Source organism: Procambarus clarkii, chromosome 5 (assembly GCF_040958095.1).
Source record: "Procambarus clarkii isolate CNS0578487 chromosome 5, FALCON_Pclarkii_2.0, whole genome shotgun sequence".
Lineage (NCBI taxonomy): Eukaryota > Metazoa > Arthropoda > Malacostraca > Decapoda > Cambaridae > Procambarus > Procambarus clarkii.
Window position 1 is genome coordinate 17,239,220 of NC_091154.1, and position 26,953 is coordinate 17,266,172.

Genomic DNA, 26,953 nt, shown 5'->3' on the forward strand with positions numbered 1-26,953 from the left:
AGAAGACCTAGACAAGCTGAAGGAATGGTCGAACAAATGGTTGTTAGAGTTTAATCCAAGCAAATGTAATGTAATGAAGATAGGCATAGGGAGCAGGAGGCCAGATACTAGGTATCATCTGGGAGATGAAATTCGTCAAGAGTCAGAGAGAGAAAAAGACTTGGGGGTTGACATCACGCCAGACCTGTCCCCTGCAGCCCATATCAAGAGGATAACATCAGTGGCATATGCCAGGCTGGCTAACATAAGAACGGCATTCAGAAACTTGTGTAAAGAATCATTCAGAACTTTGTATACCACATATGTCAGGCCAATCCTGGAGTATGCAGCCCCAGCATGGAGCCTATATCTAGTCAAGGATAAGACTAAACTGGAAAAGGTTCAAAGGTTTGCCACCAGACTAGTACCCGAGCTGAAAGGTATGAGCTACGAGGAGAGGCTACGGGAATTAAACCTCATTTCGCTGGAAGACAGAAGAGTTAGGGGGACATGATCACCACATTCAAGATTCGCAATGGAATTGATAAGGTAGATAAAGACAGGCTATTTAACACAAGGGGCACACGCACTAGGGGACACAGGTGGAAACTGAGTGCTCAAATGAGCCACAGAGATATTAGAAAGAACTTTTTTAGTGTCAGAGTGGTTGACAAATGGAATGCATTAGGAAGTGATGTGGTGGAGGCTGACTCCATACACAGTTTCAAGTGTAGATATGATAGAGCCCAATAGGCTCAGGAACCTGTACACCTGTTGATTGACGGTTGAAAGGCGGGACCAAAGAGCCAGAGCTCAACCCCCGCAAGCACAATTAGATGAGTACAATGTTCAGTTCTTGCACCGGTAATGTTCATTGTATACATAAACGATCTACCAGCTGGAATACAAAATTATATGATCATGTTTGCTGATGATGCTAAGATAATAGAGAAGATAAGAAACTTAGATGATTTTCATGCCCTTCAAGAAGACCTGGACCAAATAAAAATATTTAGTGCCCCTTGACCACTTGGCAAATGGAATTTAATGTGAATAAATGCCATGTTATGAAATGTGGAATTGGAGAACATAGACCCCACACAACCTATAAATTATATGAGAAATCTTTAAAGAATTCTGACAAAGAAAGAGATCTAGGGGTTATCTTGAGGTTATCTTGAGATGATTTCGGGGCTTTAGTGTCCCCCCGCGGCCCGGTCCTCGACCAGGCCTCCACCCCCAGGAAGCAGCCCGTGACAGCTGACTAACTCCCAGGTACCTATTTACTGCTAGGTAACAGGGGCATTCAGGGTGAAAGAAAATTTGCCCATTTGTTTCTGCCTCGTGCGGGAATCGAACCCGCGCCACAGAATTACGAGTCCTGCACACTATCCACCAGGCTACGAGGCCCCCTACGAGGCACGGGGTGGTTCTAGATAGAAAATTGTCACCTGAGGACCACATTAACAAATGGAATGCATTTAGTGATGTGGTGGAGGCAGACTCCATACACAGTTTCAAGTGTGGATATGATAGTGCCCAATAGGCTCAGGAACCTGTACATCAGTTGATTGACAGTTGAGAGGCAGGTCCAAAGATCCAAAGCTCAGCCACTGCAGGCACAACTAGGTGAGTACTCACCCACACAAGCAACTCTTACTCCAGTACCCAGATTCTTATAGTTTTGAAATTATTATATAATCCTCTATTAGTTAATTAAACCATCCCCTAATGTAATTGATACAAGACATAAAATCTTTTTCAATTACCCAAATACAATTAGGGAAAGGGTTTGTAGCGAGTAAATTATGTAAACAATTTACTCGCTCCAAACTCATTAGCTAAATGAGAGAAGCAAACCTCTCATTAGCAATAATGATATCAATCAAATCTTTTCCCTAATTATAGGTAACATTTCTTCCATCCTATTGGAGGAAGCCGAGGTGCAGTCCAATAAAATAAGCAGTCAAGAAGCGAATAAGCATCAGTACAATTTCCACAGTGATTCATATAACTTCAGTACAGACGCTTCGGATTTACCACAACTCTTCAACCTCAAGAATGTAGCACTCGGCATGTACAGTTCTAATTGACCCCAAGACGCTACAGCTTCGACACAGAGTAGACAGCAGACTACGCCCACATCGAGCTACAATGCTCTTGTTCCCCATCGAGTTTAGATACTCACAATTCCCCATCGAGCCGCCACGCTCTCCCACATAGAGCTCCACGACTCCGGCCCCACTCAGCTCTGCTCTGCTCCATGCTCCGTCTAAACATCTATGACACTGCTGTATCCAAGACTACTAAATATGAAAACCCACTAAATACTGTGTATCTAATCAACCCAACAACGTAGCATAATCGTACATTACAGGTTCATAAGAATAGAGTAGATGATAGAAATCCAGGAGGCATTTATATATTACCTTGTCGAGATTGTAATGAAGTTGCTCTCCTTTCAGTATGGAGAGGGGAGGGAGGGATTATCAGGGGAAAGCACTAAGCCATTAAGACTATATAGCACCTCAAAGGGATGAAGGGTTACGAGAGATAGCATTCAGATGAACACCTCTATTAATAACAACTCCAGTTCTCAGAATATCACAATGAGAGAAAGGACACATGATCATAATTCTGTAGAAGACATTACCACAGGTGTATTGATAGTTGGGAATAGAGGTGACATTTTCAGGAGATCAAGAAGGATATGAGAATGAGACCCAGGATAGCAGCCTCATTAGACATTGAGATGTAAGTCTCGTCCTAATCACACACTCAGACCTTGACAAAGCACTCAGGAGAGATTTGGTATAAATCTTTATATTATAAAATTCACAAATACACAAGTGTGGATTTTTATCCAATGTTATGATGTCTATGAGAAGACATTACTCTAGTTGACATTTAAAAGGAGTTTGGAAAATATGGCTCACGGGATGTTAAATACTTATCCTGTGAATCTTATCCCAGGAAATCTTAAAAAAAAAATTAAATCAGCAAGAGTGCTCACACTTAATGCCTGTGCGAGACATTTCTTGCCCGTCATATGGATTAAACTGTAAAGCCTATAAATCAAAATGTCAGTTTTGTTCCTAAGAGCATGCATATTTATGTACACATGCCAACCTTTCATAGTCTGGACATGTAAACCATTTTCATGGTTCTTCAAGAGCAAGTAATAATTTGCTATGACCATAAATTACTCTATCAATGATTGTTCAACATAGTGGAATGTTCTGAGCTTCAATCTCTGGGGAACAAATACATGGTTCCTTTCTAAATAACTGGTCCTCACCTCATAGTTTCCCAAAGTCTGGAGCAGGGGCCTCGTAGCCTGGTGGATAGCGCGCAGGACTCGTAATTCTGTGGCGCGGGTTCGATTCCCGCACGAGGCAGAAACAAATGGGCAAAGTTTCTTTCACCCTGAATGCCCCTGTTACCTAGCAGTAAATAGGTACCTGGGAGTTAGTCAGCTGTCACGGGCTGCTTCCTGGGGGTGGAGGCCTGGTCGAGGACCGGGCCGCGGGGACACTAAAAAGCCCCGAAATCATCTCAAGATAACCTCAAGATAACGAAGCCTTTTACGATTATTAAGGTACCCGAGCCAGCTTTTAACCTTCCCCAGGATGCAACCCACAACAGTTGACTTGCTCCCAGGTACCTATTTACTGCTATGTGAATATTCTTCAGGTCAAAATGTCCCCAAAATGCTTGTGTTCCAACATGAGATTTGAAGCCAAGACCCCTTGTTCTCAAGTCCAAAAACAAACTACAATATACTTGCAACACTGAATTGGTTATGGAATAAAAATTCATTGTAAAGATGGAATTTATTACCAAAATTGTTTTGCTGTACAAAAGTCATAATTATTATCATACAACATATGGCAAAAAAATCCTAGCTAATATTCACAATTATCTTAAAAATGGCATTTCTATCCAATGTATATCCTAGTGTTAAAATGGAATAATTATTATATATATATATATATATATATATATATATATATATATATATATATATATATATATATATATATATTTATTTATTTATTTTGCATATATTTTGTTTAAATTACCTCAAAACTTGTTGTATATTGACCAAACCTCAGTTGGTTGCTGAATGTAGATACTCATAGTATTTCTCCCAGTTCTACGTTGCCGATGCAATTTCAGATAATAGAACTTTCAAGCATTAACAGAGATCATGAACATGTGCACACAACAGACAGGATTGTCATTACTGATGTATGTCTTCCATGAACATGTGCGCACAATAGATGGTATAATCATTACTGCCATATGTCTTACATGAACACACATAACAGACTATCTCATCATTAATGCCATGTGTTTTACATGAGCATTCGTAACTAGTATATTTAAGCGAATGACAATAGCTTGCCTCCAAATAAGTTAGTTTTAATTAACTAAAATAATAATGGAAGTTTAAAAACCTATAACAAAATATCTACATTTATTGATCACTGTGCACGACATGCTGGGCCTTGCCCTTGCCACCTGCAAGCTAAAATTGCTTTATGCAGTATTTGTTAATGCACATGAGTCACATTTTCAAGAACCAAGAAAATCTGATTGTGATGTTTGCATTTAATGGATATCAGCAGTGCCTGATAACTATTTAGCCTAAGCTTTATTTTTTGCTTAAGCTTTCACTTATTAGGCTTATGCACAAAAATTAGAGCAAAAAATATCATAGCCTTAACCCCAAGTGACAAGGCTCAGACCACCAGCACACAGTACACCCTGCAAACACACAACATAACGGTCCCTCTGAGTCTCTTGTTACAACTTATAACAAGATGTAACAACTTTATTACAACGTTTTTATGACGTATCAGAACGTTGTTACAACTTGCTATATTGGTTGTTACAATTGTTAGGTGTTAAACTCGTTCGAACGTCGTAGCAACGTCGTGTGTTTGGCGAGCACATGATAAACTTATCACTAAACAAAACAAATAACAATTTCCTCCTTTAAGGAATGTGAGCAAGTACTTCAAACTTAACTGAAAGATGAATCAAAGTGTCAGTGCATGACAAAGGTCTAAGCTCCGTAGGACCTCTTCACAAAAAATATTACCGTGTATGTACGTGTAAAGCTCTGGACAGCTCCTATAGTTTCAAAATGCGTTAAATACATTTAAAAAGGTACCTTAAATTGCACCTGTTTATTACGAGCCATAAGTCACTTTAGGTAAATGTAGTTCAGGAGGGTGTATTTCTACATTTATAACAGCAAAGACAGGATTACAATCTTTTTAATAGTAAAAACTGAACTTTATTTTATTTAAAAATTCATGGAAGTTTAAATGTACTTTGAAAATAAAGATCCATAAAATACAAATTATTTGGTTACATGTAGAATTTCTTTATGCAAGTGAATAGAAAATAGGAATTGACATCCTGATATGGATCTGCCTTAAATGAACCATTGGAAAATGAGCAAGTGACTAATGTGACCCTTCCCTCTACTGTAAATGAATGAGTGAATGCAGAAGTCTTCTGAAACATTTCCTTTATCAACTGCCTCTCTACCATATATTGCTGGAATATCCAACAGCAACCCTCAAAACATTTGCTAAAGAATTCTGCATGTTTGTGCCAGTGACGCAGTCACCACTTTGCGTCTCTAAAAGTGTCATATTAGGGCTGCTCTATTATGTACACACATGACAAGAGGAGATGGACAAAAGTATAAACACTGAAGTAATGTGATAAACTATCATTTTATATGTTTCTGCAAAACAAATTGCATTATGAAAATAATCTAGAGATAATAAAACTCTTCCACTAAAGTGGTTTATGGACAATGAAGACTAACATATGATCTGATTATAAAGAACAGTCAAATCATTCAGTCTAGGAACCCTGTCATAAAAAATGGACCGCTCATAAATTTTCAATAAATTAGGAATTACGAATCATGTGCCATTGTCACCACTGTATTCGAGTGTAAACAATAAGCACCAAGAGACAACTTAATCACCACTGCTTGTACTGAAGGTAGGGCTTGAGGGTGTGAGGTAAGAGGACATCGTCCCTAGCTGTAATGTCTCCCAAAGAGCGTCGCACGCACATGCGAGACAAGTGAAGCAGTGAGGGAACCATTGTTGGGGCGAGGAAGAACACCACGCTTCCAGATGCATGCCTGTCAAGTCAAATTAAAAGTTATTTATATATATTAATTTTATATTTTAAATATATATATATATATATATATATATATATATATATATATATATATATATATATATATATATATATATATATATATATATATACTGTATTAGTATATTTTGTTAGCAGTCTTTCCTGTAGACATATATTATTAAATATGACCGAAAAAGTAAGATTAATAATTCTAACACGAATTTTCTCAATATTTCTTATGTTTCTTTTCACTGATGATGGTAATTGAAAAATCAATTCAACACCAGCAATCAACAGCCAATTAATGCACAACTATATTCTACCCACTTCAAGACTCCGCTCCAAAATAGAAGCATCAAGAAATATGAGCCAATAGGCCCTCTGCAGTTACTTCCATTCTTACCTTGAATTTACCCAATTAATACCCATTGTTTCGTGTTCTGTCCTGTGTTGAAAGTTTTGTTCACCTCATCCAAAACTGTTGTAACATATCGCCTCACCCAAAATGTGGGTATAAAATAAAATGAAAGCTGTTTAAATCATAGCATAGTAAGAACTCTGTTTAGTGTTTGCAGGTTATAGTTGCGTGTGTGTGTGTAAACTAAAAGTCTTTGAAACTGTAATAAGTTATTACGAAACGCGTTCAAGTGTCGCGTCAGACTAGAAATAAAAATGAATTTTGGAGAATTGATTTTTCAATTACCATCAACAGTGAAAAGAAACATAAGAAATATTGAGAAAATTCGTGTTAGAATTATTAATCTTACTTTTTCGGGCATATTTAATAATTTTAATATATATATTATATATATATATATATATTAATATATATATTATATATATATATATATATTAATATATATATACAGAGCACCACTTGGTTTCCGAACTTTAGTTATCCGAAACTTCCAGTTTCCCGATTGGGGTTGGGGAGTCATGCTACCCGAACAAAGTTCGGGTAGGAAGGGGTCCGCCAAGCGTCACGCCGGCTTGTGGTGGTGGGTGGGCGATGGTCCAGTTTGCCCACTGTGACTTCACAGATTCACGGCCTATTATTCCTATTATTTTGAATTGCCATAAGGCTGGAATGTTCATTCTGTGCTTTTGTTTTACATATCTGCACAATCAAGAAACATCTGTGCACCATGTTGGCTCCAAATGCACGCATTGCGTCAGTGATGGCTGACTGGTGGGTGGATGGACGATGGAACTTAGGTGGGAGGCAGTATGAATGAGGGGGGGGGGAGAATCAGTGAGAGAGGGGGGGAGAGAGATGCTAGGAGGGAGGGGGAGGTAGGGAGAGATGTTAGGAGGTAGGGAGAGATGCTAAGAGGGAGGGGGAGGTAGGGAGAGATGCTAGGAGGTAGGCAGGAAGGGATGGAAGTAGTGAGAATTAGGGAGGGAAAGGCAGGCTGGCAGGCACAGGCAGGCAGGCAGGCAGGCTAGCTTGCAGGCAGGCAGGCTAGCTTGCAGGCAGGGAGTGAGTGGTAGTCACGCGGTTGAACCGCGTGACCTTGAGAGATGGGATGTAGGGGGGCGGGTGGTTTGTTGGTGGTGGGGGTGAGACCGGCTCATTCCCGAAGATAAGCCTAACACACACTACCCGTTAGCATGATGGCAGGGGGGGAGGCAGGCTGGCTGGAAAGGAAGCAGGCTGGCAGGCAGGCAGGCTGGGAAGGAGGCAGGCTGGCAGGCTGGGAAGGAGGCAGGCTGGGAAGGAGGCAGGCTGGGAAGGAAGCAGGCTGGCAGGCAGGCTGGCAGGCTGGCAGGCTGGGAAGGAGGCAGGCTGGGAAGGAGGCAGGCTGGGAAGAAGGCAGGCTGGGAAGGAGGCAGGCTGGGAAGGAAGCAGGCTGGCAGGCTGGGAAGGAGGCAGGCTGGGAAGGAGGCAGGCTGGCAGGCTGGGAAGGAGGCAGGCTGGCAGGCTGGGAAGGAGGCAGGCTGGCAGGCTGGGAAGGAGGCAGGCTGGGAAGGAGGCAGGCTGGCAGGCTGGGAAGGAGGCAGGCTGGGAAGGAGGCAGGCTGGGAAGGAGGCAGGCTGGGAAGGAGGCAGGCTGGCAGGCTGGGAAGGAGGCAGGCTGGGAAGGAGGCAGGCTGGGAAGGAGGCAGGCTGGGAAGGAGGCAGGCTGGGAAGGAGGCAGGCTGGGAAGGAGGCAGGTAGGCAGGCTGGGAAGGAGGCAGGCTGGGAAGGAGGCAGGCTGGGAAGGAAGCAGGCTGGCAGGGTGGGAAGGAGGCAGGCAGGCAGGAAGCGATATATGGGTGTTGAAGTGAACTGTGAACCACGTGACCTTTGAGAACATGTGTGTGTGTGTGTATGGGTTTGGGGTGGGGTTTGGGGTGGGGGGTGGGGGTGGTGTGTCGGTGGTGGGGGGAGAGGGGGAGGTGTGTCGGTGGTGGGGGGAGAGGGGGAGGTGTGTCGGTGGTGGGGGGAGAGGGGGAGGTGTGTCGGTGGTGGGGGGAGAGGGGGAGGTGTGTTGGTGGTGGGGGAGGGACCGGCTGACTCCGTAAGCCTAACCACACTCCACAGACCTGTGACCCAGATTTGTTTCTTAAATGTACAGTACATCATCGTATATTTTAGGCAGGATGTGCCTGCAGGCTGGCAGGAAACATCCAGAGGATGTTTGCCAGACGTCTTAATAATCAGTTAGGAACAATTAAGGACTTTTATAAAGCGGATCAGGACTTCACTTATTGATGAGTACAAACAAAACACGGTCGCATTTACGCCATGAACCTGACGATTTTTTTCCCTAGAGTTTTTTTCATAAATTTTTTGGAAAAATTTCTTTTTACATTTCTAGTTTATTTTTCCCCTCTATTTCTCGTATACGAACTTACATGTTAACCGACGGGTCTCGTCCCCAAGGGGTTCGGAAACCAAGTGGTGCTCTGTATATATATATATATATATATATATATATATATATATATATATATATATATATATATATATATATATATATATATATATATATATATATATATATATATATATATATATATATACACACACACACACACACACACACACAGTGGTACCTCGCATAACAATCGCCCTAAAAGGCCAATATTTTGGGTAACAAATGGCCTGATCGGCGTCAAATCATCCCGTATGACGAACGCTCGTTTGAGTAACGTCAACACCACATGGTGGGGTCGCGCTGCTTCTTGCTTATTCTTGGACACCTCCGACGATGCACATAAATTATGTTGTTCTTGTTTAAAGATGCTAATGATGCTGGGATATAAAGGGGTGACTGCTGAGATGTTGCAAAGCATTGACGTTTTTGTAGAAAAAAAAAAATGAAATTTCTGAAATACAACAAATGTCAAAAAGGTTCATTCGGTGTTCGGCAGGTAGGCTGCTCCATCATAGCAATCTTTCTTTGTTTCAAATGTGTTCCATTTGTTTTGTATTTGTCATTTACGTCTCAATAATGGAGAAGCCTACCTTACATACACTGAATAAACCATTATGACATTTTCCTTTCAAATGTGTTCAATATTTATTTTTCATTTGTCTTATAGGAAAAGGTTTGTTCGGTGATTGGCAGGTAGGCTGCTCCATGTTTCTTACATAAAAAAATGTAAATAATAAAAAAAACATGAATTTTGAAAACCAGAACAAATGTCAAAAAACCAGCGTTGAATGTAATGAAACGCCATTTTCTGGGTGAGCCCCGGAGGCTCCCTGGAGCTTATCGGGCTAATGTGTGTTATGTTAGACCGGGACATTAGCTAAGGAGTTCAGACCTACCAGGGACCAGCGCCAGAACCTGGCCCCTTCAGAGAGGTTTCAGGGAGCAATGGCCCTGGAAAACCCCATATGGTTGGGGGTTTTCCTTATCTGCCATCGACCGGGGTTAGGCACCCAGAAAGGTAGGCGTAACAAAACAAACCCCACATGGTAAGAAACTACAACAAAAACCGAACAGAGAGGTAGAAAACTCCCTACAATCCCAAGGAAACAAGCAAACAAACAAACATCACACTTTACTGCCGCGCCGATCGTCCGCGCAGCCCTCCCCACCCCGGGAGGGGGAGGGGGGAGCCCCGGACCTACCGCGCCGGCTGCCAAGCTCCAGTTCGGTAGCTAAGCTTCAACCAACGCGAAAAAACCGCCGACCGGTGGGAGGGAGGGTTTCCAGGGAGCCTCCGGGGCTCACCCAGAAAATGGCGTTTCATTACATTCAACGCTGGTTTTCTGTGGGGAGCCCCTACGGCTCCCTGGAGCTTCATACCCAAAGAGAAGGAAAAGAAAGGGCTAACCCGGGAGGCGGCCGCCACAAACTCTGCAACGCAAAGCCAAGACAACCGGTTGCAAACCTGCGACCCAAGGCAACAAGAACGCCCAAGAACAGACGCACACATGGATGGGCGGCCAAAAACCTGTGCGACCCACAATTCCCTGCGCCCGAAATGAGCCCGAGACGTCACCAACACAGCAGCAATTGCTGTAAACGTCTGAACAGCACGGGCGCAAAGACAGACCGCAGTAAGAAGGAAAACACTGCGGACGACCCGGGAGACCCGAGCCCTGAAAACAGGGAACGAAAGAACCGGATCAACCACAGCGCATCCCCAGGCACGGTACGCCGGCAACAGCAAAAAGCACAACTGGACAACACAGGACGCACCCCCCGGCCAAACCAAACAAGTACCAATACCCCAAGAACCCCTCCGGAAAGCAGCCGTCTCGACCGTCGCCAGGACAGAGAAAGGCTGCACACCAATAAAGCTACCACCAGTACCAAAGAGGAGGAAACTGAAACCGAAGGGGCTACCACAAACTGAGGGGAAGAGAAGAAGGCACCCTGAACAAGGACCAGGATGGCTCAGGCGACTCATGAGCAGGCCGGAGGGGAAACAAAACGCGAGAAGACGTAATAAACGTCATACAGTCTCCAAGACGAAGCTCGCAGGTGGGACACCGTCAACAAAACCACCTGAACACCATAGAGATGGCGATACCTGCGTCAAAATACCAGACGCGAAGAGCCAAAGAGAAGGCCGAACCAGTCACGGACAGGACCGATTCGGCCTGCTGAAAGAGGCGAAGCCTCAGGAAAAACGCCCCGGGTACGGACACCTATCAAGCAGCGTCCGAAAAGAAGGCCGGGCCGGCCACAGTGGAACCATAAGGACTGTTCTCGTGGGAATGGGCTGCAACTGAGCCAGAACCCGAAGCAACAGCTGGACCGGGAGAAGAGGTACAGGTACCCCCCACCTCGACCAGGCCTGCCGAAAACCTCCACCGTGAAGTCCTCGCAGGTGGGAAGGGCGCCACAAAACGGGCGACGCCTAGACCACGCCGACCCGAAGACGTCCATGGCCAGGAGTCCATAAGCCCAACAGAGCCAACAAAACGAATCGGCGACAACTGGCCAACCCACGAAGAGGAATGAACCGAGACAGCTGTCCACCAGGACGCAGGACACACCCCGGACACGAACCACACGGTTAACCAAACCCCCTGTGGTTCCGGCAAGAACCACCAGAGAACAGTCCAAACAGAGCTGAACGGTAGAGTACCTAGTGACCCAAACCCTCCGAAGCGCAAACCAGACAGCCATGAACACCTGAACCGGGCTGTGAGCCCGACGGACAGACAGACTCCATCAACCTCGGCCGACCTGGTGAGCACTGGTCACAAAGCCCCAGCCGAGAGACGACCCGTCCGTGAACACATCGAGCGAAGGCTCGGGGAGCCGCCAAGGGACGGAACCCCAAAAACCCCAAAGAGGAAGCTGGTGACGCAGCACCAACACCAGATCCCCAGAGGAACCCAAGGAATGCAAGAGGCGGAAGTGGAGTCTCCGTAGGAACCAACCGACTCCGGAGCCAAACCCGACTCCGCGGGCAGACAAGCACGCCGAAGTGCAAACTCCCGCACAACCGCCCAAGCAACCGCTGAGCAACCCGGGACCCCCTCCCGAACAGCCAAAGGCGGGACCACAGCCACAGTAACACTTCTGGAGGGAAGACAATGAGGGGCCCAAGAGCCTGAAACAAGGCCCAGGTCCGAACCCGGGACGGAAACAGAAGGGAAAACCTCCAGATCACCAGGAAACCAAACCCAGCGATCTGGAAAGAACCATCCCCTGGCGAGCAGACAAGCGGACTGACTGGGAGCCCACTCCAGCCAGTCGTCGAGGTAGGCCAGACACCGAATCTCAGACGCAGACAGGGCACTAAGATCCGGTAAAGATGCAAAGAGTATACAAAGCGCCCTTCACAAAATAGGGAATGCAATAAAAACAGCAAACCTGAAGCCCCTCCACCAAAGCATTGTATGATAATCATATGAAGACATATTATGACATATGACAATCATTATATGACAGTATGACAATTATAATCAAAGCATTATATGACAAAGAGTGCTGGGAAGACGGGACACCACGAGAGAAGCTCTCATCCTGTAACTACACTTAGGTAAGTACACATAGGTAATTACCAACCGTGCTAGCCCCAGAAAAACTGGAGAGGAACGTGCCAAGAAGTGACCTGGAGGTCCAGGTCCACCATCCAAGCACCCGGCCCTAACAGAATCCGAACAGGAGACAACAGTCCTCCGAGCAGGGCAGAGGATCCAGGGCGCAGACGGAAGTAGTCCAGAAGAACTGCAGACTGGAAAAGCTCATGACTGCAAAGAGCAGACGGGAAGCCCAGAAGGATGGGGCGGAGCGACCACGCCCCACGCACCCACGAAGAGGAAATGACGAAGCGCAGGGAAGAAGCCCACCCCGCCAGCTCTGAACCCCCCCCAAGGGGGAGAAGCCGTCCTCCGAAGCCAGCAGAGGCCGGAAGACAACCCAAAGCGCCCACCAACAGCGGGACCAAGCGAGAGGCAACAGAGCAAGCTGCTCCCCCAGCGCCCAGGCAACAGAGAAGGGAACAGAACCCCTTCAGAAAGAAAAAGTACACTACTGAAGTCATGAGGAGAGACTACGGGAATGAAACCACACTTCGCTGGAAGAGGAAGTGAGGGGAGACCTGATCACCACATACAAGATACCCAAGGGAATCGACAGGGTTGAGAAGGACAGGATATGTAACACAAGGGGCACACGCACTAGGGGACACAGGTGGAAACTGAGTACCCAAAAGAGCCACAGATAGAATTAGTTTTTTTTTTTTTTTTTTTTTTTTTTTTGAGTGTCAGAATGGGAACGGGAAAGCACTAAGAAGTAATGTGGCGACTCCTCACACAAGTAACGAGGCTGACCCCCATACAATGTCACATGAGACATGACAGAGCCCAAGAGGCACAGGAACCGATACACCTGTTGACGGACGGTTGAGAGGCAGGGCCAAGGAGCCAGAGCTCAACCCCCACAAGCACAACTAGGTGAGGACATGTATCGTAAAAGCACAAGCCGCCGACTAGCGGCAAAGAGCACTACGCCGGCCAGGCAAAGAAGGCACAAAACTGCATCAAAAGGCCCACCTCGACAGCAAAACCACAAAGTCCCAGCACAACCACAACATGTGCCAAGACCCAAAAAGCTCAGTCTGCAAGCCAGGAAGACCCCGGAACCCCAAAAGGCAGAACCGGGTCACACGAGGAAACAAAGTCCCCTGAACCCACAAAAGGGGGCCCAAGAGGAAGAAACCTCCAGAACGAAACCAAGGAACCCAAAGGAACCCAGAATCGAACCAGGGGGAGCCCAAACCACCACATTTGCCGGCGGAGAACACCATTAAAAGGCAAAGCACAGACCCCCGCAGAACGCCCTGGGAAAACGGTCCCAACAGACCGAAAACCGAGGGGCAAGGTGTGGGAGCAAGCATACCAGCCAGGGGCACTGAGCCTAAACCCAGAGGCTCAGACCCAAAATCAACACCCAAACGTTCCCAGAGGAACAGGCAACGGCAAGAAAACACCAGAAAAACAAAGAAACGACAACAGGAGAACAAAAACCCCGCAAATTTTTTGAAAACTCACCAGAGACGCTCGCTCGCACACCCAGACGCATGTAAACAAACCGCAACGCCGCCCTGGTGGCCACGCCGGGAAACCGGCAGACGAAAATGGCCGCCAGCAGGGGCTGTGACTGACGCTAAATACACAAAAACACGCCAGCAATTGTGGGAAGCTAGCAGACTGGAAGGGCGAAAACGACGCCCAACAGCAGAAAAACCCCTGAAGGGGCAAAACCGCCCCAGAACTGCTAGTAGGCATCCCCCACAGCCCCGGGAACCAACAACAGAGGCCCCGGGGCAGAGCCGTCCTCCAAGCCCTCCGCCCTGAAAGAAAAGCAAGAGCCCATGGGAAAGGCAACAAGAAAGGGCCGCTGGTAAGACCCAGAAGCCTTGGCAGGAGGCACAGGCTCAAACCTCCGTCCCCAACCCGAACGGGGCATCCCCCGAAAACCGCCCGAGTCTCTGCCGCAACTGAACCCCGCCCCGACCCAGAAACACGCAGACGGTCCTGAGCCGGGAACATGGAGAGAAAGGGGCGAGCAGCACCTAACCAAACGGGGCGGCCACGGGGCATTCGAGTGGGAAACCAACCTAGCATGTTGCAGCAACCTAACCTAGCTTGCAACACGGATGCCGCCTGTACTCTGAACAGTAATAACAACAGGAGAGTACTGGAGAACAAGCAGAGAATCACTCGCAAGACTCCGGGTCAAGGTGTCAGTGACCCAACAGGCAGCATGACGGAGGTAAAAATGGCGACTGTCACCCGGAGACAAGGGAACAGCAACCAACGATCCCGTTCAAGACGGGTTGGAACCCGGAAGACACATTCAATGGTCCCCCGAGCCCAGACAGGGGTTTCCAGGGCCCGTAGGGTAACAACTACGGGAAGCCCGGGCAAGGTGTTGCTAACCGGTTAAGAAACCCAAACATAACAAGAGGGTAGATTAGAGCACTGAAAACCCCTGAGACGTGTACAAGCACGGGGGCCTAGCAGAGGGCCGCCAAACACTACCAGTGGAACTATAACCACCTTAGGCAGACCCCCACCAGGCAAGAAAATGAAAAACAAAAGAAAAACCCCGCAAAAGTACACCGTCTCCAGAGGCAACAGAAACCGGCCGCCGCTTAGGTGGCAGGCTGCGCAACACCTTGACGCCCTAACCAGCACAATACCAATCCCTACCCAGGGCCAAACAAGGGCCCCAAGCCCCAGCTGGCCCCAAGGGCGAGGCAAATGCCGAGCAGCAAGAACCTCTACGGGAATGGTTCCCGAACGCCCCAGGGAAGATAACCCTGTAACGCAAGGGCAGTACTCACAGGGCGCTTAGGGAAGTCAGCCACTAAGCACATGCAGCCCCGGCACTGATGAAGTACTCCTGGCCACCGCACACCACAACACACGGCAGTGAACGCCACACAAGGCAAACACCGCCTAGGAAACTGAGGCCAGAGAAGCGTCAATCCCGGTTGACATTAGCGAACGAACTGGAGCTTGGCAGCCGGCGCGGTAGGTCCGGGGCTCCCCCCTCCCCCTCCCGGGGTGGGGAGGGCTGCGCGGACGATCGGCGCGGCAGTAAAGTGTGATGTTTGTTTGTTTGCTTGTTTCCTTGGGATTGTAGGGAGTTTTCTACCTCTCTGTTCGGTTTTTGTTGTAGTTTCTTACCATGTGGGGTTTGTTTTGTTACGCCTACCTTTCTGGGTGCCTAACCCCGGTCGATGGCAGATAAGGAAAACCCCCAACCATATGGGGTTTTCCAGGGCCATTGCTCCCTGAAACCTCTCTGAAGGGGCCAGGTTCTGGCGCTGGTCCCTGGTAGGTCTGAACTCCTTAGCTAATGTCCCGGTCTAACATAACACACATTAGCCCGATAAGCTCCAGGGAGCCGTAGGGGCTCCCCACAGAAAAGGTTTGTTTAGTCTATAGGTAGGCTGCTCCATGTTTCTTAAATAAAAAAAAAACGAAAAATAAAAAACTGTTTAAACAATTTGAAAAATGGACAAATACCATAAAGGTTCGTTCAGTGTTTGTCGGGTAGGCTGCTCCATTATTGAGACGTAAGTGACAAATAGAAAACAAATGGAATACATTTGAAACAAAGAAAGATTGTCATAATGGAGCAGCCTACCCGACAAACACAGAACGAAACTTTTGCTATAACGAATATGAAAGACAAGGGCTGCTGGCTGGGTTAGTACTGCGTGAGCAACCATTTGCGGCACACGTGTCTCTGGCTCCCAAACACCTGCCCCACACGGTGTTGAAAGACTGCGCTCAGTCGGTGCAATTCAGACCTTATTGTTTGAAGAACATAAGGGTCATAATATTGGTGAAGCTAGGCGCAATAAGGGCTTAACACGACAGTTGGATACAAGTGTTACAGCACCTATGAGGATGATACAGCGAGCGTATCCAGTTGTAGCTCTGAGACCCACCCTTGCCATCTCCAATTTTTATAGACGATACATAGATGAATCGTTTTCTGCGTTCAGTGATGATGCAACTGATACAAGTAGCATAGATGAACAGTGTTTGCGGCTTCCATGGTCGTGTTTTCCATAGATATTTGCAAGAATACCTGAATCTCTTCCCGACTGATGGACACTCTTTGAGGCTAGTTGAATCTCTTCCTGTGTGGGATCTGACAAAGCGATCTTTTCAAGACTACCTTACAATTTGAACTTTTCCTATAATCGTTTCAATACTACCTTATGCTTTACTAGCTTGGCTACATACCACCTACAAGTACTAAAGCCAAGGGTGCACACGAGTGAGTTATTTGCAAGCACACAGAACGATGAAACAGGAAGCGAAAATCTATCTGTAGCTGGAGCAAGGAGAGCGAAGTCATGCTGTGTACCATGGACTACTTCGTTGATTATTACTCACTTCCAAAGTACTGAGTGTGTAATACAGTGTGTTACTGTGTAAATAGTATGTGAAACTGTACATATTGTAATTATAGTGAATTTTTACCACGTAATATTGTGACAATAAACATTTATTGTGGACACATTACTGACACATGTATCACAGTTCCATGGAAAATTATGAACATTCTACTGTATACATATTGTAAAGGCCACAAATATGCATCATATACGATAAAAGAAACAAATAAAACCGCATTAGAAATACATAGAACAAATATTTGAAAATATATTTGTGGTAACACGCGGTGCTTGAATGGCCTGCGCGACCGTGTCTGGGAGCTTCACACACGGGCGACCAGCCCCTGATGATGTCACAGCGCACCTTGTCCACGCCCTCACAGCCAAAGTAAGTGGAATTTGGTATTATTTTTACATAGACATGTTCAGAGAAGACAATTTATCATTTTACAAAGAAAAATGATTTTTGGGGAACACTATGTCATGCACACTGGGGGAATTTCACAATAAACACAGTGCATCACAGTGGTTAAATGGGGACATTAGTTTTGTATGACGTCCGTTTAACACGACGAACACGGAACGGATTAAATTCGTTATGCGAGGTACCACTGTATTTTTTATTTATTTATTTATATATATATATATATATATATATATATATATATATATATATATATATATATATATATATATATATATATATATATATATATATATATGTCGTACCTAGTAGCCAGAACTCACTTCTCAGCCTACTATGCAAGGCCCGATTTGCCTAATAAGCCAAGTTTTCATGAATTAATATATTTTCTCTATTTTTTTTCTTATGAAATGATAAAGCTATCCATTTCATCATGTATGAGGTCAATTTTATTTTATTGGAGTTAAAATTAACGTAGATATATGACCGAACCTAACCAACCCTACCTAACCTAACCTAACCTATATTTATAGGTAAGGTTAGGTTAGGTAGCCAAAAAAAGCTAGGTTAGGTTAGGTTAGGTAGACGAAAAAACATTAATTCATGAAAACTTGGCTTATTAGGCAAATCGGGCCTTGAATAGTAGGCTGAGAAGTGCGTTCTGGCTATTAGGTACGACATATATATATATATATACAGTGGTACCTCGCATAACGATTGCCCCAAAAGACGAATATTTTGGGTAACGAACGGCCTGATCGGCGTCAAATCGTCCCGTATGACGAACGCTGGTTTGTGTAACGTCAACACCACATGGTGGGGTCGCGCTGCTTCTTGCACATTCTTAGATGCCTCCGACGATGCACATAAATTATGTTGTTCTTGTTTAAAGATGCTAATGATGCTGGGATATAAAAGGGTGACTACTGAGATGTTGCAAAGCATTGACGTTTTTGTAGGAAAAATGAAATGAAATGTCTGATATACAACAAATGTCAAAAAAGTTCGTTCGGTGTTCGGCAGGTAGGCTGCTCCATTATAACAATCTTTGTTTCAAATGTGTTCCATTTGTTTTTTATTTGTCATTTGCGTCTCAATAATGGAGAAGCCTACCTTACATACACTGAATAAACCATTATGACATTTTCCTTTCTTCAAATGTGTTCAATATTTATTTTTCATTTGTCTTATAGCAAAAGGTTCGTTCGGTGGTCGGCAGGTAGGCTGCTCCATGTTTCTTACATACAAAAATCGAAAATAATAAAAAAAATGAAGAATTTTGAAAACCAGTACAAATGTCAAAAAGGTTCGTTCCGTGGTCTACAGGTCGGCTGCTCCATGTTTCTTTAAAAAAAAAAAAAAAAACGAAAAATAAAAGAACTGTTGAAACAATTTGAAAAATGGACAAATGTCATAAAGGTTCGTTCAGTGTTTGTCGGGTAGGCTGCTCCATTATTGAGACGTAAGTGACAAATACAAAACAAATGGAACACATTTGAAACAAAGATTGTCATACTGGAGCAGCCTACCCAACAAACACTGAACGAACCTTTTGCTATAACGAATATGAAAGACAAGGGCTGCTGGCTGGGTTAGTAGTGCGTGAGCAACCATTTGTAGCACACATGCCTCTGGCTCTCAAACACCTGTCCCACACGGTGTTGAAAGACTGTGCTCAGTCAGTGCAATTCAGACCCTATTGTTTGAAGAACATAAGGGTCATAACATTGGTGAAGCTAGGCGTAATAAGGGCTTAACACAACGGTCGGATGCCAGTGATACAGCACCTATGAGGATGATACAGCGAGCGTATCCAGGTGTAGCTCTGAGCCCCACCCTTGCCATCTGAAATGTATATAGATGATACATAGATGAATCGTTTTCTGCGTTCAGTGATGATGCATCTGATACAAGTAGCATAGATTAACAGTGTTAGCGGCTTCCATGGTGGTGATATTCATTGATATTTTCAAGAATACCTGAATCTTTTCCTGACTGATGGACACTCTTTGAGGCTAGCTGAATCTCTTCCTGACTGATGGACACTCTTTGAGGCTAGCTGAATCTCTTCCTGTGTGGGACCTTACAAAGAGATTTTTTCAAGACTACCTTACAAATTGAGCTTTTCCTATAATCGTTTCAATACTACCTTATGCTTTACAAGCTTGGCTACATACCACCTACAAGTACTAAAGCCAAGGGTGCATGCGAGTGCGTTATTTGCAAGCACACAGAACGATGAAACAGGAAACAAAAATCTATCTGTAGCTGGTGCAAGGAGAGCAAAGTCGCGCTGTGTACCATGGACTACTTCGTTGACTATTATGCACCTCCAAAGTACTGAGTGTGTAATACAGTGTGTTACTGTGTAAATAGTATATGAAACTGTACATATTGTAATATTAGTGAATTTTTACCACGTAATATTGTGACAATAAACATTTATTGTGGACACATTACTGACACATGTATCACAGTTTCATGGAAAAATATGAACATTCTACTGTATACATATTGTAAAGGTCACAAATATGCATCATATACGATAAAAGAAACAAATAAAACCGCATTGGAAATGCATAGAAAAAATATTTGAAAATATATTTGTGGCAACACGCGGTGCTTGAGTGGCCTGCGCGACCGTGTCTGGGAGCTTCACACACGGGCGACCAGCCCCTGATGACGTCACAGCGCACCTTGTCCACGCCCTCACAGCCAAAGTAAGTGGAATTTGGTAATTATTTTTACATAGACATGTTCAGGGATGGTAATTTATCATTTTACAAAGAAAAATTATATTTTGGGGAACATTTGATGTCATGCACACTAGGGAAATTTCACAATAAACACAGTGTATCACACTGGTTACATGGGGGACACTCGTTTTGTATGACGTCCGTTTCACATGACGAACATGGAACGGATTAAATTCGTTATGCGAGGTACCACTGTATATATATATATATATATATATATATATATATATATATATATATATATATATATATATATATATATATAATATATATATATATATATATAAAATATATATATATATATATATATATATATATATATATATATATATATATATATATATATATATATATATATATATATATATATATATTTTTTTTTTGAGATATATACAAGTTACATTCTTGTACAGCCACTAGTACGCGAAGCGTTTCGGGCAAGTCCTTAATCCTACGGTCCCTGGAATACGATCCCCTACCGCGAAGAATCGTTTTTTCATCCAAGTACACATTTTACTGTTGCGTTAAACAGAGGCTACAGTTAAGGAATTGCGCCCAGTAAATCCTCCCCGGCCAGGATACGAACCCATGACATAGCGCTCGCGGAACGCCAGGCGAGTGTCTTACCACTACACCACGGAGACTGCCGTGGTGGTGTTATATATATATATAAATATATATATATATATATATATATATATATATATATATATATATATATATATATATATATATATATATATATATATATATATATTTTTTTTTTTTGCTCAAGAAACAATAAATTTAAATGACACCACTTTTCATATCCAGAACTACAATAAATAAAATTTACAATTTACTGTACAGGATTAGCATATCTTGAGCCAGCACATTTTACAGATTTAAATAAAAACCTCAAATGGCTCACCCAACAGAGACTGCTCCACCAACTGGGGAGAAGGAACAATTAAGCATAGAGTCACCCGCCAACGCAGACCCCATGCTCTCTGGCTCATCCTCTTCACACATCAGGTTCCAGAAGCGTACAAACCTTTCAAACAAAAAAATTTAACATTTAATATTTTTAAAAGGAAAAAATAATTTAGTTAAAATGCTTTTGTAAAATATAGTCCTAGGCATTACAGATTGTTTTAGTGGAAAAAGGAAGGGAATGCCAAGTATAAAATGGAATGCAAAGAAAAGAGCAACTAAAAATGTTTTCAATAGAGGAGTACGCTCAAATCTGAGCTTTATGAACCACGAAGATAAATAATATTTTTAGACAATGTTTGAGAATGGTAATGGTAGATAGAGTTTTCTTAAGACTAAACAAGGCTTATGAAATTTATTATATCAATACAGTATACCCAGTACAGTATGCAAGCCAAATCTAATAACTGATGAACTGGAAAATTTTCTTGAACACCTTTGCCCACTGATGACGAAGTATGGAGTCCAAAAAAAAAAAAAAAAATGGCCTGCTTTTGCCGTGGTTTTGGACATTATATGCACATACCCCTTGAAGGGAATTTCATTGCAAATCTATTGATACCAAAATGAATGACTTAGGACCAGAATTGAGGTAATAAAGTTGAAAAGAGCAAACCCATTTTATTGTTCTTTATTAGTGCTCACTGGGGTAATGCGCTGTCACTTTCTCTGTTTGCTGTGGGTGTACGCCGGGCTTTTGGACTTTATATATGCATATACTTCTGCAGAGAATTCTATTGCGAATACAATGATACAAAAATGAAAGACCTAAGACGAGAATTGAGGTGACCAAAGTGAAAAGAGTGTACACATTTCATTGCTCTTTAGTGCTCCCAGGTAACTTGCTCTCACTTTCTCTGTTTTGTGCGGGTGGTATGCCGGGCTTTCAGACTTCATATGTATTTAATCGTGTAGAGAATTCTATTGCGAACACATTGATATCAAATTGGAAAACCTAGGATGAGAATTAAGATGACAAAGTTGAAGAGAGTATACACTTTTCAGTATTACCACGCTCTCTAATGGACGGCCCGGCGCTCCACCCTGCTCTCACCACCTACTTTCATCACGTCGGCGGGTGGAGCGCGCCACGGTTTTTGACATTATATGCATATACTCCTGTAGGGAATTTTATTGTGAACACATTGATACCAAAATGAAAGACCTAGGACAAAAATTTTGGTGACCAAAGTGAAAGAAAGTGTACACCTTTTAACGCTCTTGCGCGCTCCCGGGTAACTTTCTCTCATATTCTCTGTTTGCTGTGGGGTGGTAAGCCAGGCTTTCGGACTTTATATGCATTTAATCTTGTAGAAAATTCTATTGCGAACACATTGATCTCAAATTGGAAAACCTAGGACGAGAATTAAGGTGACAAAGCTGAAAAAATTATACACTTTCCAGTATTACCGTGCGCTCCCGCAGAACGTTCAAAACCACTAGGGTAGGAGAAGGTTCCAGGTTTGGGACTGTGAGCCATAGGGAAGCCAGAGCCCACTTGGGAGATTTATTACTACAGAATGACCTTGAGTTGTCAGGAAACCAAATTGTTATATATATATTATCATGTGTCTTTTGCATATAAATTTGTGTCTTTGTACTAGGCTTTTTTCCTTACTCCTTGATTTCCCCTAGGCTCAAGTAAAATGATCTATTCCCCTGGACAACATTTAAAGGTCCACCACCACCGAATTCTTGACAGGCCTCTGAGACAACTATGAACAAAATTCTAACATAGCACATTATATATAATTACGTATCAAAACAAAGGAAACGGCTTTATGTTATCAAACACAAACTCTTGCAACACAATGATATCTTTCCACATAAAAGTGAACATCAATTATAGTGCATGAAAATAGCTACCAAAATGAACACTGAATAACACTGCTAAGTACAAACAGTATTATTCAGTTTTTAGTGTAGCCACTTTTAGTGGCTACACTAAAAACTAAGTGAGGTAAAGATGCATCGCTGTAAACTGTTTCAGAGAGACAGGCGGCACCTCATTACAAAATTGGCTTCCTACTGTCATTCAACAACTGCTCCTAAATTCAGTGATCAAACATTGTAAATTATTCCAGATATGAATTAGTACTCATTTGACTAGCAAAATTACACATTCATAATTGTAGCTAAATGCACAATACTACATATATCTCACTTTCTTCACGCTAACTGCAATATGAACACTTGTCTTGGGGGTGGAGGGGGATTGGGGGAGGCATTTTTGTCCATATACAGCTTGGTGGATGTAGGCAACAGCACAGTGAATGTCGGGCTACTTACCCGTCACTGCATATGGTGGCTACATGGCAGCCATTTGGAGAGAAGGTTACTCCCCGGACAACGGAGTTGTTCTCCCCCGACATGTAGATCACGCCAGGGGGAGGATTCATGTGGTTAAGGATTCTTAACTGTTCACCTGGAAAACATAATTTGATTTAATTTGATTTAAACAAATATTTTCATATTTTTAAGTTCAATTTATCCTAAATTTTCACTCAAATACTGTTCTTAAATTTATATTGACTAGTCACCAAAAACATTAAATATTCTTATCATATTAGGGTATACGTTCAGGCTAAATATTTATTACCCCATTTTCTACTTTTATGGGATGAGGAGAAAACTGGATATACAAGACATACAAAACTGGATATACAAGACATACAAAACTGGATATACAAAATTATAGCCATCTATTTATCAAACACCGAACCCCTTTCATTCAGATTTTTCTTTTTACATTGATCCCCCGAGGTAATTCAGTTACTATTGGTTGATTTTCCTATCGCCAGCCAGATTTTATCCGAGTGTAAGTACTGCATGGTTATAATTATCATTCACAATTTGGCATTTCCCTCAAGTGTTTGAATCTATTTCTGGATGACATTTGTTAGACAGAATAGCAGCAAAGGAGTGGCTTGCAGTCACTTCCTTTGAGCTATGCCAAAAATAGATTTACATCTAATATTGGTGTACAGATTACATTGTAGGCCTATCTTGAGGTTATCTTGAGATGATTTCGGGTCTTAGCGTCCCCACGGCCTGATCCTCGACCAGGCCTCCTTTTTGTAACACCCCCCCCCCCCAAGAAGCAGCCCGTAGCAGCTGTCTAACTCCCAGGTACCTATTTACTGCTAGGTAACAGGGGCATCAGGGTGAAAGAAACATTTTGCCCATTTGTCTCCGTCTCCACCGGGGATCGAACCCGGAACCTCAGGACTACGAATCCGAAGCACTGTCCACCCAGCTGTCAGGCGCCCTAGATATATATATTACGGATTTTTGTCAATTACGTGTAGATAGAGTTGTTCCACACATTGTGCAAGTTAAAGTGAAGCAGCAAACACAGACCCTCCCTCCCTAACACAATCATCACAGCTTGTTACCACATTCACATGACCACACCCCATGGACCACCACATGCCATCCATCTGCCACCTCCCAGTGTGCACGAATAGCGCACACAGGCAGAGAGGTGTCTTTGATCATAGCTACACTTCAGGGGTTAAGCTTGGTAAGGTGGGTGTCATCAGGTTTCTCTCCAGTCAGGAGCTCTTGTCCTCTTAAGTTCAGTGACTACCTATCAACGACTAAAGGGGACCAAGATCTACCCCTTAATGCCCCCATCTCCTAACCATTTATTATCTAGTGCACTAATTGCCTCTCTCAACATCAAGGTTTTCATCATATTTCTTAAGTGAATTCCACTTGCCGACCACCTGTACAGGGAACGAGAACTTCCTAACATATTTCTGATTCGACTGCACATCCAGCTTCCACCAACGTCCCCCATGTCCTATCTCTAATTTAACCCTTAAAGTGCGCATTACGTCATGTGACGTGTTGGAAGTTGTTCCAGTCAACTGCGCATCACGTCATATGACATGTTGGAGTACTACGCAAGATTTAAACGGCCCGCGGATACACAGGGTTCACCACACCTTCATCAGGGCTCTTGTAAACAGACGCCATTTTTTTTAAAAATCGTGGGCCAAACTCCCGGGTGTTATTGGCCTCAGTATTGAGTGAGCTACCAAGCCTGACGCACGCAGCATGAGCTAACAGCACTGCTGTTCAGCTTGTGACCACAGCATCAAACAAAAATGCCATAATATACTTGTTCATGCTATTATGTACCGATGATATTATTACAGAAGACCCTTCACTGATAAAACTGACCAGGGTTCTGATAATAGCAGGATTGTGGTGATATTTTAGCACTGTGCGCCATGGAGGGAGGAGTAATGCTGTGGGAGGGAGGGTGGTGGTGATGTCTTCTGACTGTGTGTGGCCACCTTTTATTGACTGCACTCACCATACCAGCTTAGTGGTTCACTATGGTGAACACAAATGTAGATACTTATATATAACGTGTGTATAGAGGGTATAAACAGCAAGAGGAGAAGGTTGGGAGCCGCCATTTTGGTGAGGGCGGTGGCGTCGTCTGCATGACGCCACCGTGCAGACGACGGTGTTGTTTACTGGTTACCATGATGGTCTTTGGGCACCATACCAGTTTACTTGTACAAGTATGGTGAATAAAACAGGTAGATATTTATATATAATGTGTGTATATAGCATAATAACACCACAAACAGTATTGTTGGAGGAGAAATATTAGTGCGTCTGGCCTTGAGGACGGCAGCCATCAGCTGACTGTGTGAGCTTTACTCACCATACAAGCTTAGATGTACAGTTATGGTGAACAAAACATGTAAATACTTATATATAACGTCTGTATATAAAAGCAGAAACAGTATGGTGGGAGGAGATTGGTGGCAAGTCAGGTGAGGTGAGGTAGGGAGGGAGTGGCAGCCAGTGGCGGGCTGCCACTGCCGCTCAGCATACCAACTTAGTGGCTCGTTATGGTGAACACGAATGTAGATACTTATATATAGCGTCTGTATATAGTGAATAAAAGCAAAAACAGTATTGTGAGAGGAGAATGTGGGTGAGTCAGGTGACTTGAGGGAGGGAGGAAGTAGCAGCCAGTGGTGGGCTGCCACTGGCACTGTTACTCAGCATGCCAACTTAGTGGTTCGTTATGGTGAACACGAATGTAGATACTTATATATAACGTCTGTATATAGTGAATAAAAGCAAAAACAGTATTGTGGGAGGAGAATGTGGGTGAGTCAGATGACTTGAGGGAGAGCGTGAGTTGCTGGCTGGTACACGGCGGTCACTCCTCGTTACTTTTATATAACCTGTGCTTATAGTGTAATAACCGACAAAGTATTTGTTCACTGTTTGATGAACATAATTGAATCAACAATATGCACACCATATTTTTGAGTACAGCGATGATTCACTTATTTTATTATATAAATATATCAAACTACACACTATTGAATAATATTACGGCAAAAAACTATGAAAAATCGATCAGACATTGAAATAATTAGGTAATTATCTCTTTGTGGCAACTCCGGCCTGACAGCTGGCGATCAACAGACCGCCTGGGATGCATGCAGAGTCAGCGCCTATTTTTTGCCAGACTTCCCCGCCCTATAGCGGGCAATATATGCCACTTACGATTTTTTTATTATTTTTCCTGTGATCAGTGAACACAAATTAACAGGTTGGGAAGAATTTTTTTTTTTTTTTTCAAAATTACATGCACCTGTGGGGAAGAAAGGATATTATACCCCTAGCATGTTAAGGGTTAATTAGGCTTTACTTATCATCTTTACCTATTCCCCTCAAGATTTTGTTTATAGTTATGCTATCATCATATCACCTCTGATTCTTTTCTCCTCTTAAGCTTGAGAATCATTCAATCCTCTTCAGGTTGAATGAAAAATGAGAAATCTCATAGG

General features: G+C 43.6%; 1 protein-coding gene across 1 annotated transcript in view; it reads right to left on the minus strand.

Annotated features, from left to right (window-relative positions):
• Positions 1 to 3,797: 3,797 nt before the first annotated feature.
• The window catches only part of LOC123763861 (WD repeat and SOCS box-containing protein 1), a gene marked incomplete at its 5' end in the record, with an annotated part of 102,780 nt that continues 79,624 nt past the window's right edge, over positions 3,798 to 26,953 (minus strand). Inside the window, 3 exons of the mRNA XM_069302837.1 lie at positions 3,798 to 6,154; positions 21,064 to 21,186; positions 23,415 to 23,550. Of these exons, the coding sequence (XP_069158938.1) occupies positions 5,989 to 6,154; positions 21,064 to 21,186; positions 23,415 to 23,550 (425 nt within the window). The remainder of the gene's footprint in view (positions 6,155 to 21,063; positions 21,187 to 23,414; positions 23,551 to 26,953) is intronic.